General features: G+C 40.8%; 1 protein-coding gene across 1 annotated transcript; it reads left to right on the top strand.

Annotated features, from left to right (window-relative positions):
• Window positions 1-229: 229 nt before the first annotated feature.
• Window positions 230-8,922, top strand: CCNG2 (cyclin G2). Its single transcript, XM_019633360.1, has 8 exons — window positions 230-551; window positions 1,454-1,591; window positions 2,247-2,384; window positions 3,476-3,726; window positions 3,914-3,992; window positions 4,080-4,178; window positions 6,217-6,422; window positions 7,511-8,922. Exons 2-8 carry the CDS (start codon window positions 1,454-1,456, stop codon window positions 7,632-7,634), a joined length of 1,035 nt encoding a protein of 344 aa, XP_019488905.1. The 5' UTR covers window positions 230-551; the 3' UTR covers window positions 7,635-8,922.
• Window positions 8,923-12,974: the final 4,052 nt, after the last annotated feature.

Raw genomic sequence — 12,974 nt, 5'->3', positions numbered from 1 at the left:
CTATCACTCCCTTTCCTTTCCCCTCCGAATCAATCACAGAACGAAGCCGACACCCAGATTCCACCCCCCGCCCTGGAACCGAGAGGGAGAAGGAGTGGCCCGATACAGTGAAATCGAGCCGAGGAGGCTACAAAACCGGCTGGGGCCAGTGATGAGAGACGGGACTCTTTTTCAAAGTCTGTTGCAGCAGGGAAGGATCCCTCCGCGGGGAGTCACGTGTCCCGCCCCCTTGGGGGTGTCGAAAACTCAAAACAAAAACAAGGGGTTTGGTTGGTCCTCGGTGTTAGCCGTGGCGGCGGTGCCCGTAGAGGGGCTGGGCTTGAGGGGCTGGCGCTGCGCTCCAGCCGAGGGTGGGCGCGCAGGAAGCGGGATGAAGCCGGGACTGTGAGGCCGAGGCGGCGGTGACTGGGAGGAAGGGGTCGGATGCCGGTCCGGGGGCACCGCTGAAGCGGCGGGTCCTCGACCTCGGAGACAGGTCCGGACGCCCCCGCCGCGCCCACTCCCCTGCGGACCGCGACGCCGCGGGCGGGTGGAGGCGCGTCTCCGGCAAGGTGAGTGGGCCCACCCGGGGTCGCGGGGTTTCTTTGTTCGTGTTCAGGACTTGGGGGTTGGGGTTGCAGCACAGTGCCCACCCATCAGCCCCAGCTCCGGGGGGAGTGGGCTGGGTGGAGAGTCGAGGAGGCTCCACAGAATTCTTTGGCCCCTCATTTTGTCTCGGGGGTTTCGCTGGGGTGGTGCTTCTTGCATTGACAGCCCCGGGTCTCCGCACAGTTGCGGAGCCGGGGCATCAGTGGTTGGACGGGTGTTGTCGGGACCCTGATCTGTCCCTCCCTGGGTGGGCCGTACCACCCCTTCGCTCGCTCGGACCGGGGTCTTTGTCGTTAGGGTACATCCGGAGTAGGCGCTGCCGAAGCGGATGGGGAAGGCTCGGGGGCTGGACTCCAGCGAGAGGGGCTTCTGGAGCCGGGCCCCCGGGAGGGGCGGGGCTCCGGAGTCTCCTCCCTCCGGTTCTTTGTTCGGTCGCGAGACTTTCTCCCTCCCCCCCCTATTGTGCAAAGCCCGCACCCCTAGAACCCGCTGCGGTTGTTGCCCCCGGTGCTTCCACCGGGCAGAAGCCCCTCTCCCCACGGCTTCAGGTGGGGCGGGCCCTGGGGACACCGCCGCCCGCTGCCCGGGGACGGTTTCCTGTTTGTGAAACTGCAGGGAAATCGGGGCTGGCCCGTCTGACCCAGTGCTGGCCAGCGGACGTGACCACGGGCCCCTCCCCATGCCACACCTCCTTGGTGGCAGGGTAGGATCGCCCTGGGACGTGACTAAGCCCCTCACCCGCTCCTCGCCGGGGTGTGCTGGGGCTCCCCTCGCTGGAGGTATTGGCACCAGCTCTTTTCTGCCCTCTTTTCCCCTCCCCCACCTCCCCCAGGATACACTCTTAACTTTGGTGTCTTTGCTGCAGATGAAGGATTTGGGGGCAGAGTACTTGGCAGGTCGTGAAGGGGTCCAGCTCTTTGGATTGCTGAACCTCTACCTAGAACAGGAACAGAGATTCCAACCTCGAGAAAAAGGGTTGAGCTTGATCGAGGCTACCTCGGAGGTAGGTTTCCAGAAAAGATAACTTGCTCAAACAGCTGATAGGGCTTGGGGAGGATATCACTTTTTTTTTTTTTTTTGAGTTGAATCAAAACTAAAGGCTGCCAAGTTTCTTAAGCCCAAATTTGGTCTTCCTGGAGTACTAAGATAGATCTTAATACTGGGTCAAGTTTTTATTTCTTGGTAAGAATGAGAGTGATACTAAATCTAGAGAAGTGCTTCTTCCAATGTGGCATCCCAGTGCAGCTTCTGGGTGGGAGACTCCGTGGGAATTGAGCAGTTCGTTTGTAGAAATACCCTCTGCCTATTATTGTAGGCTCTTAAATGACTAAAAACAAACATACAACTACCCCCCCCAAACAAGCAAGGAACCCTCCATGTCCATTATAGGGGAATTGAATTATATTTGCTATAACCCATTGGAAGTGTGGCAACAATTCACTTTATATTGAATTACCAAAGCTCTTTTATGATGTATATTTTCAAAAAGCAATGCCATATACACATTTTGTGCCTGAAAAAGCATAGCATGTTAGTTATGTGATACCACTCTTTCCCCTATAGTCTTGAAGATTAAGGGAAAAATTATTTGAATCTGTGTGTATTATCTGTGTAGTTCTAAGAAAATCATAAACTTTGGTTGTTTGTTTTTATTGCAGAATGATAACACTTTGTGTTCAAGATTGAGAAATGCCAAAGTAGAAGACTTAAGGAGTTTAACTAACTTTTTTGGATCTTGCACTGAAACTTTTGTCCTGGCTGTCAATATTTTGGACAGATTCTTGGCTCTTATGAAGGTATTTAATTATTTTTATAAATACATCTTCATTTTTCTATACTCAGTGCCTAGTACAATGCATAGCATAGAAGGGTTCAACAAATATTTGGCAAATGAATATAATTATGTCACTATATAAAAACACTTTTAATAATTAGAATTGTGATCTTGAGTGCCAGATTAAGAGACCACAAAATTAAACGTATTGTTGTATTTTAAGTTAGGCTTTGTTGTACCTCTTACATTCCTTCTCTTTGAAGATGTGACAAAATGAAGACTACTGTTTTTTAGGTATTCCCTATAGATGTATATAGTCCTCAAAATGAGGTTTTCATGTTTTTCATCTCCCATCATGATTTTGTGGGAGCCTAAATGTTTTAAATATTGAAACATAAATGGAAGTATAGCAGTCTGTTAAAGGTGACCTACTGCTTGCCCTATGAGAAGTCTTTCCAAAGCAGGGAGCTAGAGTCTTATTAACAATTACCAACAACTGTTACAAAAATGTGGTGATTCTTCTGCCAATAGGACTGATGTCAGCTGCTGGGTCAGTTTTCAGGGCACTGAAAAGAAAAGGGCAGCCATCTGTCCATGGCAGTTTTTACATATGCTGCAGTCTGCACAGCTGATGCGATATTTCTATTGGGCAAATTTGCATTGAAGTATGGGATGATTTTTAAAGATACAGAGATAAGAAAAAAACCAAGTAGATAAAAAGAATGCATTATTTTTATATTCAAAGAAGTAATATATATATCTTCTAGGTGTTGATAACTTTGTTATTTTGGGGGAGATGGTACTATTACGAATTTCATAAGTTTGAAATTCAAAATATATTCAATGTTAGAAACGTAAATTTTGAACTTGAATAAAAAATTTTTTACCTGAATTTAAATTCATTTAAATGCTCAAAATTTATTTTTTTAAGGGAGGTTAAGACAGTTTAAATTGTGAAAATGATTACGTATAAGTGTGGGTAAGGATAATACAGGGAAGCCGCTTGATTATGTTCTATCTTAAAAGGAGGAGCATTATTACAATATTATTTTAAGTGTCTGCTTTACTAAATCAAAGTGACAATTGAAGAAGCCTTTTGTTTTTGTTTTCTAGGTGAAACCTAAACATTTGTCTTGCATTGGAGTCTGTTGTTTTTTGCTGGCTGCTAGGATAGTTGAAGAAGAATGCAATATTCCATCCACTCATGATGTAATCCGGATTAGTCAATGTAAATGTACTGCTTCTGACATAAAACGGATGGAAAAAATAATTTCAGAAAAATTGCACTATGAATTGGAAGCTACTACTGCCTTAAACTTTTTGCACTTATACCACACTATTGTACTTTGTCATACTTCAGAAAGGTCAGTGGGATTCAGAATAAACATTTTGTCCTTTAGCATTGCTATAGCTAACAGTAAAGAATTGGAATGTCAATGAAGTTTTTTACTCTCTCCAAATTTTCAACTTTTAATGGCAAGTCCTTAAAAGTCTTTTAAATCTTTGCAAGTTTAATAAATAAATATTTTGTCCTTTCTTTCCATTGTATAGGAAAGAAATACTGAGCCTTGATAAACTAGAAGCTCAGCTGAAAGCTTGCAACTGCCGACTTACTTTTTCAAAAGCAAAAGTAAGTCAGTTTCTTGCTTACATATGTCTCAATTTCTGTTTTGAATGAAAAAATAATGTATTTTTCTGACTTTTTTTTTTCTCATAGCCATCTGTATTAGCCTTGTGCCTTCTCAATTTGGAAGTAGAAACTTTGCAATCCATTGAATTATTGGAAATTCTCCTGCTTGTTAAAAAACATTCCAAGGTAAATATCTTCAGTTTTTACTGTTTAAAGCAATTTCCTTCCTAATATTTTATTTTTTTCCTTGTGGTGACTTAAAAATTGAGTAATACTTTATGGGGCTCTTAATTTTTACACTCATTTTTTCTTGTATCTCAAGTGCAGTTCTCAAAACGCAGTTTTGACCCAGACAGTATTAAGCTGGAAGGGAACCCAGTCACTAGTTTAGCTTCTCTCTGCATTCAGATGTAGTATTCTTTCCAGTTGGTGTTATAGTTGTCTACGTTACACCATGCACACTGTGCTAAACTGCATACTAGGAAGTAGCCTTAGTAAATACACTAATGGTGTCCCATTACAGCTTTAGGGCTGAATCATCCCATTCGTAGCATTACAGAATAACATCAGCTATGTTTTTCTTGTTAAACCCCTTAGGCCAGCCCAGTAAGTTGTTGGAATCGTAAAGAGGTATAAAACAACAAAAGGCACAGTTCTTTTTCTTAATAGTCTAGTTGGAGATATATGGGACTTAACATGAGGTGGTGTGTTGTCATTTATTATTCTGTGTCTGAGTGTCAGATAATACTGAACATACGGAGTAGTTTTGGGTTTTGTTAGAGAAGTAAGGCAGACCGTGAGAGGCACTATGACTTAGCCTGGTTGAATTGAATCTTAGTGCAAGTTTGGGCAGCAAAGGCTTATGGTCAGGATGCCAGTGGACTAGAAGGGCTTGGGAATTATTTTAGGGTAGGCTTGTAGATAGAATGCTTAGGGATAGTTACAAGCAGGAGTGAGAATATCCAATTTAAACAGTGGTTTTGGAAGCCAAGCATGGAAGTAGGGCAAGGAGTCACAAATGTCTAAGATTTGTACCTATAATGGAAAGAATATTGGTACCATTGAGGAAAATTTGAGAGAATCTATTGTAATTTGTGATCAGAGAAGTATGATTTTACCTTCCAGGTAGGTAGATGTCTAGCAGATAATTTGGTAGCCTGAAATAAAAACTCAGAAGATAAATCATAGTCGAAGATAAAGAATCGAAATTTCTTATGAGGAAATAATAGTTGAAACCCTAAGAATCCTGTGGGAGTCCTTTGCTTAGAGGACTAACACTGAAACTCTGGGTGTTTGGTGATGGCAGTTTCCCCATTAGGAGCCAAGTGAAGGAAGGTATCCTAGAAAAGTAAGAGTGCTTGGGAAGTCGGGTTGGGAAGAGGTTTTCAAGAAGGATTTAGTCAAGAGAATTGAATTTGGTAAGAGGCCCAGTATAATGAGAGTTGAAGGAGGTCACTGGATACCCAGGAGGTGATGTCAGTACAATGAGAAGAGAGGGGTAGAAACCAGAGTGCAAGGGGGTTAAGATGCAGCTGGTTTAGGTGTAAATGGAGGCCAAGGTGAAAAAAAATTATTCTCTGTGGTGAAAGTATTTGTAAAGTGCTTTATTTTTAACAGGTAACTTCTAGCTTGTGTTTGAATTATGAATTTATTAGTTGTAATCAACCTTTTATAATAATGTTACTTGAAACATCTTTAGTGACATTTGATTCCTTGAAATAAATTGGGGCATTCCCTAGTGGTGGAAGGAACTACCATTTTTTGGGGGAAATTCCTCTTTTACTGCTAACTTCTCTATTAACATATGTCTGGTATCTTAATGTAAATGCATATTTTTAGCAATCCAAACAATGCTCTGTTAAATTCCTTTTTATTGGGACTATTAAAGAATACAGTTGATGATTGATTTATTAACAGACCTAGTGCTTTTAGGTCAGTGTGTTTTCTTAATAGGCAAAATTTTCTATGTTTTGAATCCTATGTAAATTATTTATACCTGTGGTACTCTTCTAAACCAGTAGCAAATTTTGACTGCACAATAAAATCTCCTGGGGAGCTTTAAAAAATCTTGATGCCTAGGTCACACCCTATATCAATTAAATAAGAATAGCTAGGGGTGGGAGTCAGGCATCAGTATTTTTTTAAGGAGTCCAGGGTGATTTCAAGGTATAGTAAGGTTTGGGAACCACTGTTATGACCTCTTCTTTAAAATATTTTTTTTCAGGTTAATGATGCCGACTTCATTTACTGGAGGGAGTTAGTTTCTAAATGCCTAGCTGAATATTCTTCTCCTGAATGTTGCAAACCGGATCTTAAGAAATTGGTTTGGATTGTTTCAAGGCGCACAGCCCAGAACCTCCACAACAGCTACTATAGTGTCCCCGAGCTGCCAACAATACCAGAGGGGGGTTGTTTTGATGAAAGTGAAAGGTAAGCAGGTTCCTTGACTAATTAGACTTCCCCAGACTAAATATAACTGATTTTATACTCAAAATGGAACCTGGGAATATTATAAGGATCAGAGAGAAACCCTACTCTAATAGCATCATAAGCCGAAACACCATGCTGTACATTTCATCCCCAGGATTTATAACTGGAAGTTTGTGCCTTTTGACCGCTTTCATCAGTTGCCCTCTTTGTGGCAACTAGCAATCTGTTCTCTGCATCTATGAGTTCTGTTGTTTGAGTTGTTTTGTTTTGTTTTTAGATGGCACATGTAAATGAGATCATACAGTATTTGTCTTTCCTCCATCTGATGTTTAATTCCTCCCCTTTTAAAAAACTGTTTGTTTCCCATCTCTGCTCTTTGAAATATAGTTTAGTTAAAAAAAAAAAAAAGGGAAACAGCCTTCTGGGGTTTTCAATGTTAGTGTGAATTCCTAATGTATATGGAAAGAAGCTGTGAGTGAGTCAAATGCCTGGAAAATAAAGGGAGCACCACCACTAATGTGGCAGGCTTTTGCAGGTATTTTACAGTTTTGTCAAGTGCCAGTGTCTTATTCGGAGTTAATTTTTGTTTGTAAAATGAGGTGTTTTATTAAATTAGAACATTTTCAAAATCTTAAAAAAAAAATATTTTATACTATAGGGATAAAGGACCAGAAGTTCCATTTTTGTAGCTTATTGGTTTGGATTGATTCTTGAAAGTATCAGTGATGCAATTATTGATAGAAGAAAGACATCAAAACCATGTGATAGGAGAAATGTTGTCTTTTAGTCTGCATTTATTGGGCTTAAAACACTTAGAATACATTTAGTTGCCGATAGTTTTTAATTGGTACAAGAATAACAATTTGGCAAATAGTAATTTGTTTAAACCTCTTAAAATCTGTATTTTCTGAGATCACTTTATGAAGTCCTTATAAGTTAAATTTTCTCTCTGTAGAGCTTTAATTTTGAATATAAAAATCCTGAGACTAGAGATATTTGTTAAGCAGTTTTATTTTGCCTGTAAAACATTTAAATGTATTCTAAATAATGGAATCCTCTTTTTTGTCTCTCCTTTTTTTTTCTTTTAGTGAGGACTCTTGTGAAGATATGAGTTGTGGAGAAGAGAGTCTTAGCAGCTCTCCTTCCAGTGATCAAGAGTGCACTTTCTTTTTCAACTTTAAAGTGGCACAGAAATTGTGCTTTCCATCTTAGAAATCTGATTGTTTTGTGTCAGAATTTAAAGTGTGTATACAAGTTTCAAAGCAATAAATGGGGGAGTAGGTAGTTTTCTGGTCCAACCCCCATCCAGGCAGGAATTGCATAGACTGGAATACCTACCTTCTATTTATTATTCAGATCAGATCTGGCTTATTTTCATATTTAATCCTAAGCCATCAAATGGGTTAGTGCCTATTAAACAATTAACAATACTTTAGACATTGGCACTTTATTTTTCTCATTGATCTTTAGCTACTTGGGGGAGGAGGGAAGGTGCTGATAACTTCAATTTATTACTTTTCAAGAATTTTTAAAGATGAATAGTGTAGCTAGTCCTAAACTTTTTATAAATTCTTCAGGTGTCTTTATTTAAACCGATTGGGAGTGTGCAAGTGCTTCCTTAGCAGGGACAATGGATAATCCTTCAGTGGTTTATCTTAGATCTCCCCCTCCCCCCATTCTCAGACCAGAGATATACTCTTAAATGTCAAACACCTTTTTTGTTTTTTTAAATGATCACGTAACTATCTGATGCAGACTATAAACTTAGGCATTATAATACTGCCATTGTGAATTTTATGTATGTAATGTGTTAGTTGAGGTTTCTGCCGAAGCAGAAATAATCAACAGGCTATGGTTGTTAGATAGTTGCATTCCTAATGCCTAAGTATTGTCAGACTATAGTATTATTTCAATGTTACTAAAACAATCCATGATCTGCTAGTTTTGCATGCATCTGTATGAAAGCAGTGCAGGAAGTTGAACAGAACTGGGTACCTATGGAATTGATAAATGTTGCTCTAGTAGCACATTTTATCCATTTTCTTATATTAAAAAAAGTCTGCATGATTACGTTTTATTTCCTTTGTAGTTCACATTTCAAAAATAATGGTATTAGTATATGGGTGCCAAGATTGAATATGAAGTAAAAAAAAAATGTGTGTAGTATTATAGTTTGAAGCATATCTATGGTGGTACAGCCATAAGGATAGGGATTTATAAACTCTGTACACATCGAATTTGGTACAGAGAATTTTTTTAACTTTATAAACCATATGAAAATGTAAATCTTAAAAAATGTACATAAAAATACTGTATTTTTTTACCTTGTGTGATAGTCTAGTCATTGCATGTAAATATAATTTATTGTGTTTTCTGTATTATAAACCCTACATTGATGACTTACTTTTTAATTGTAAGTCAACATCCATTGTATGTTTTCAGAAGTGGGTCTTTTTGAAGTAATAATAGATTACAACTCAAAATAAAAATATTAATCGTACTCCTTGTTTGTAATGACATCCTAATTTTTTGGTAAAAGAGGAAAAATGCTTGCTATATTTCAATGGGAAAGCTTGAAGTGAGGCTGGAATGCCTCCAGTGTAAGCCCTCTATCTGGTTACTTGAAGTCCTCTAGGTAATATTTCCTCACCACAGCTTGGGCCATAGTCTTAGAGATACCGAAAGCGAATCTGTCATTTGAGACTTGACCTCTCTCTGGGGTGGATTCATATTAAACAAATGCCTATTCATAGTGAAAGGCAACAGGTATTAAGTTGACCAGAATACTCAGGTTGGCAGATCAGTACAATCTCTCTGCAGACCAGCCAAATTCTAATCAGAAAGTTGCTTGGTGAGGAAGCACTTCAGGGGTGTTGGTTATTGACTGGACCCTGCCAGCCTCTGGCTCTTTGGATCTGTTTTTCCAAATCTTTGGCTTGTTTTGCAAGTGGTGGTGGTTTTTGTTTGTTTGTTATTTTTTTCCATAGGTTCCCTACCTAGTTGGATTTTATAGACCTTAGTTTTCTCTAGTTGGTTAGGAAAACAGATACACTGAATGTGGTTTTCAGGTAATACCTCTTCTCCCCTGGAGATAAGGGCATGTTTTCTTAACTCTCCCAGTGGAGACACTCTGCTTGAGGATGACCCTTCCTCACTTGTTAAATAATTTTGGTAAATAGTAGGCAACATATTCTTTCAGATTTCGATTTGTTGAGATTTGAAAGTTACTTGTGGCTTTCCAAATATTGAAATCTTCAGTTCCTCCAGGGCTTTATTGCTTGTCTTACTAGATGCTTTCTGCTTGAATCTGCCCACACATGGCTTCATCTGTTCCCCTTATCTGGTTTTCAGTACATTTAGTTAGACCCCTTTACCTGTTCATTCACAACTGGCCACCCTACTTGGAGGTTTCTGATGACTCCCAAACCTGCTTTTCTTGTATATCTATCTTGGTGAAAAGGTATTCTATCTACTCAAATTGGAAACTTAGGTGATATCTTCATCTCCCACGTATTTGCTGGAGGTCATTTATCATTGATATGATTTCGTTTATACTGGGTAACTACTTTGTCTCCTCTTTTCTGCTGCTGGCCTGGTTCAGACCTGCACTCTGTCAGCAGAGTAACTACAATCTTAGTGGTTTTTCAGCCTCCAGGCTTGCTTCTGATGTCCTTGCCGCCTGGATATCTTTTGAAATATGCAAACATGGTATGTCTCTCTTGAAAAATTGTTCATTAGATAACCTCAATCAGGATAAAGTCTATCATGACATGGAAGTCTTTTTCTTTTTTTTTTAAAGATTTTTATTGGGGAATTGGGGGGGATGGGAACAGTGCTGGGGAATTGGGGGAAGGGGAACAGACAAGTTGCTGTCGTTTTGTTCTTCAGTCTAGTTGTTTCACTGGCCAAAGCTGGTACCATCATTGCGCTCTTCCCGGGCGAGGCAGATCAGTCGCCGGCTTCTGGACGGCCACTCACTGCGGCTGCTGGCCGCTCACGCTGGCTGCTTGCTACACACAGTAGCCCATGGCAACCCACTGCCACAGGGGCTGCAGCCTACGCCGTCACAGGCGACTCACAGCAGCTCCAGGTTGAGCTGTTGTTCAGCATCTTAGCTGTGGAGGGCAGTGTCACTGGCCCTCATATGTGGGATCCGAACCGGGGCCCTCTGGTGTCCCAAGCCAGTTCTTAACCATCGCGCCACTCGGCCGGCCCTGGAAGTCTTTTTCTAATCAGAACACTGCACCTAGCTCTGGCTTTTTTTTTTTTTTTCTTGCCATTTTCTAGCGTTAGGAAATGTGTGTTAAGCAAGGTAATTCTGACAGCTATGTGGAAGATGGGCTGGAGCAGATAGAGATTAGGAGACCGGTCAGGAGTCCTACAGAAATCCAAGAGAGGTGATGAAGGACTGATGTAAGGCAGTGGCAGTGGGGTGAGGAAGAGGAGGGAATTGAGAGGCATCACCCGTTCTCTTTAGACATTATTAGGAGACTCAGACAAGTCCAGGGGCCTGGTAACGCCCTCCTCGGGCCATTCAACCAGCTGGCTTTCCTGTGACTGGGATGAATAAAATTGAGATTTCAGCCTCCTGCCCCATTCAGAACAGAGAGGGAGACCATTTTGGTCTCATAATTGCTCCTTGACTTGGCAAGAGATTTGGCCTTTCGGGTTTTGATTCTGTCATTTCCCAGGATGTGGTGTGTATACTTGGCTGCTTCTGCCATTGTGCATGCTGAAGTATCACTCTGCCCAGTCCCTGGTCTCCACCCGTTTGACTTTCAGAAAGAGACTGGACAAATAACAGGTTTTAATCACCTGTCACACTCAAGAGTTAATATTCAGGTGGTTAACTATAGAGGCATTGGTTGCAGACTACGAGGTAGGACAATTAAGTTCCCGAACTCATCCTAGAAAACGTACTACATACCTCATTGCTGAATATCACTGCGGTCACCTTCGAAGTACTCCCTTTGGGAAGCTATGCACCGAATGCCAGCGCCTAGTCCACCCTTCAAAGCAATTTTGGAACTCTTACTGGAATGGCCATCAGAGCTGTCATCATATTACCCTTGATGTCCTGAATGTCATCAAAATGTCTTCCTTTCAATATTTGCTTTATTTTTGGGTAAAGAAGTCATTGGGTGTCAGATTGGGTGAGTAGGGAGGGTGTTCCAATACAGTTATTTGTTTACTGGCTAAAACGCCCTCACAGACAGTGCTGTGTGAGTTGGTGCATTGTCGTGATGCAAGAGTCATGAAGTGTTGGCAGAAAGCTCAGGTCGTCTTTTTCACGCAGCCTTTTCAGCACTTGCAAATAAACTTGGTTAACTGTTTGTCCAGTTGGTACAAATTCATAATGAATAATCCCTCTGATATCAAAAAAGGTTAGCAACATCATTGCAACAAGTTCACAAACTTAATTGTCAGACCACATACTTCTCACAACATTGTCAACCATTTTCTTTTTGTAGAATCTGACTTTTCCTCCAATTCCCTTTATTACAATACTGGGTTTTAAATATCTTCCCCTCTGCCTTCCACCTTCTCTTGTATGCATTGCAAATTGTCCGCTTATTTAGGTAACCTACTTACCAGATTCTTATATGGACAAAGACCATGCACTTTGCATTTGTCACTTTTGAACTCATTTTTTGTAATTATCTGTACAAGGAATGGTCAACAACTTACTTCCTTTGTGTTCAGCAAATCAGATTGTTTGGTAGATAGTTTTCCCAATAGCCAATGAGCCTTCCTATTCCTGTGCACACATGCTGCTTTCCCATTAAGAGGATAAGTCTATTCCCTTGAATTTCAGTTGGCCTTGTGCCTGGCTTTGGATACTGAAGTGCAGTGGAAGAAGTTCAGTGCATATCCAAGCCTAGGCTTTAAGAGGACTGGCAGCTTCCTTTTATCCCTCTTGGAAGCCAGCCATCATGCTGCAAAGAAGCTCAGCTTGGATTACTGAAAAGATGAGAGGTGATGTGTAGAGGGTTCTGAGGATGAAGAGGCCATCTTGGATGTTCCAGCCTCAGCTAAGCCTCTGGATGAATGAAGTTTGCCTGAGTATCCTCAGCTACACCACACAAAGCAGAGGAACTCCCCAGCGGGTCTCAATCAACTTAGAGACTCTAGAAAAATAGTAAATCATTGTTTTAGGCCACGAGGTTTTGGGGTGGTTTGTTACACAGCAATAGATAGCTAAGATAGGTTGCTTGTTATTTACAGTCAAATGGTGGTCATATCTGAATGGTAAGATTACAGGTGATTTTTTTTTCTAATGATGCTTATCTGTAGTTTTCATTTTTTTCCACCTACAATAGATTTAGATTATTAGTGTGTGAACAGAATAAAGAATGAACTTTTAGAAGCACTGATTATATACTTTCTCTAAGTAAAATCCTTAATGGTTTCCCATCACTCCTTAGCATCAAGTTCAAACCCCTTACTATAGCTTACAAGCCCCTGCTTGATTTGGTCTCTGCTCCCTTCTCAACCTTATCAAGGCATCCACATACATAGCACTTTCCAGCTCAATTGTATTTCAGCTCTGCC

The sequence above is a fragment of the Hipposideros armiger genome, unplaced genomic scaffold, assembly GCF_001890085.2.
Source record: "Hipposideros armiger isolate ML-2016 unplaced genomic scaffold, ASM189008v1 scaffold_1288, whole genome shotgun sequence".
Lineage (NCBI taxonomy): Eukaryota > Metazoa > Chordata > Mammalia > Chiroptera > Hipposideridae > Hipposideros > Hipposideros armiger.
This window is presented reverse-complemented; position numbering and strand designations above follow the sequence as displayed.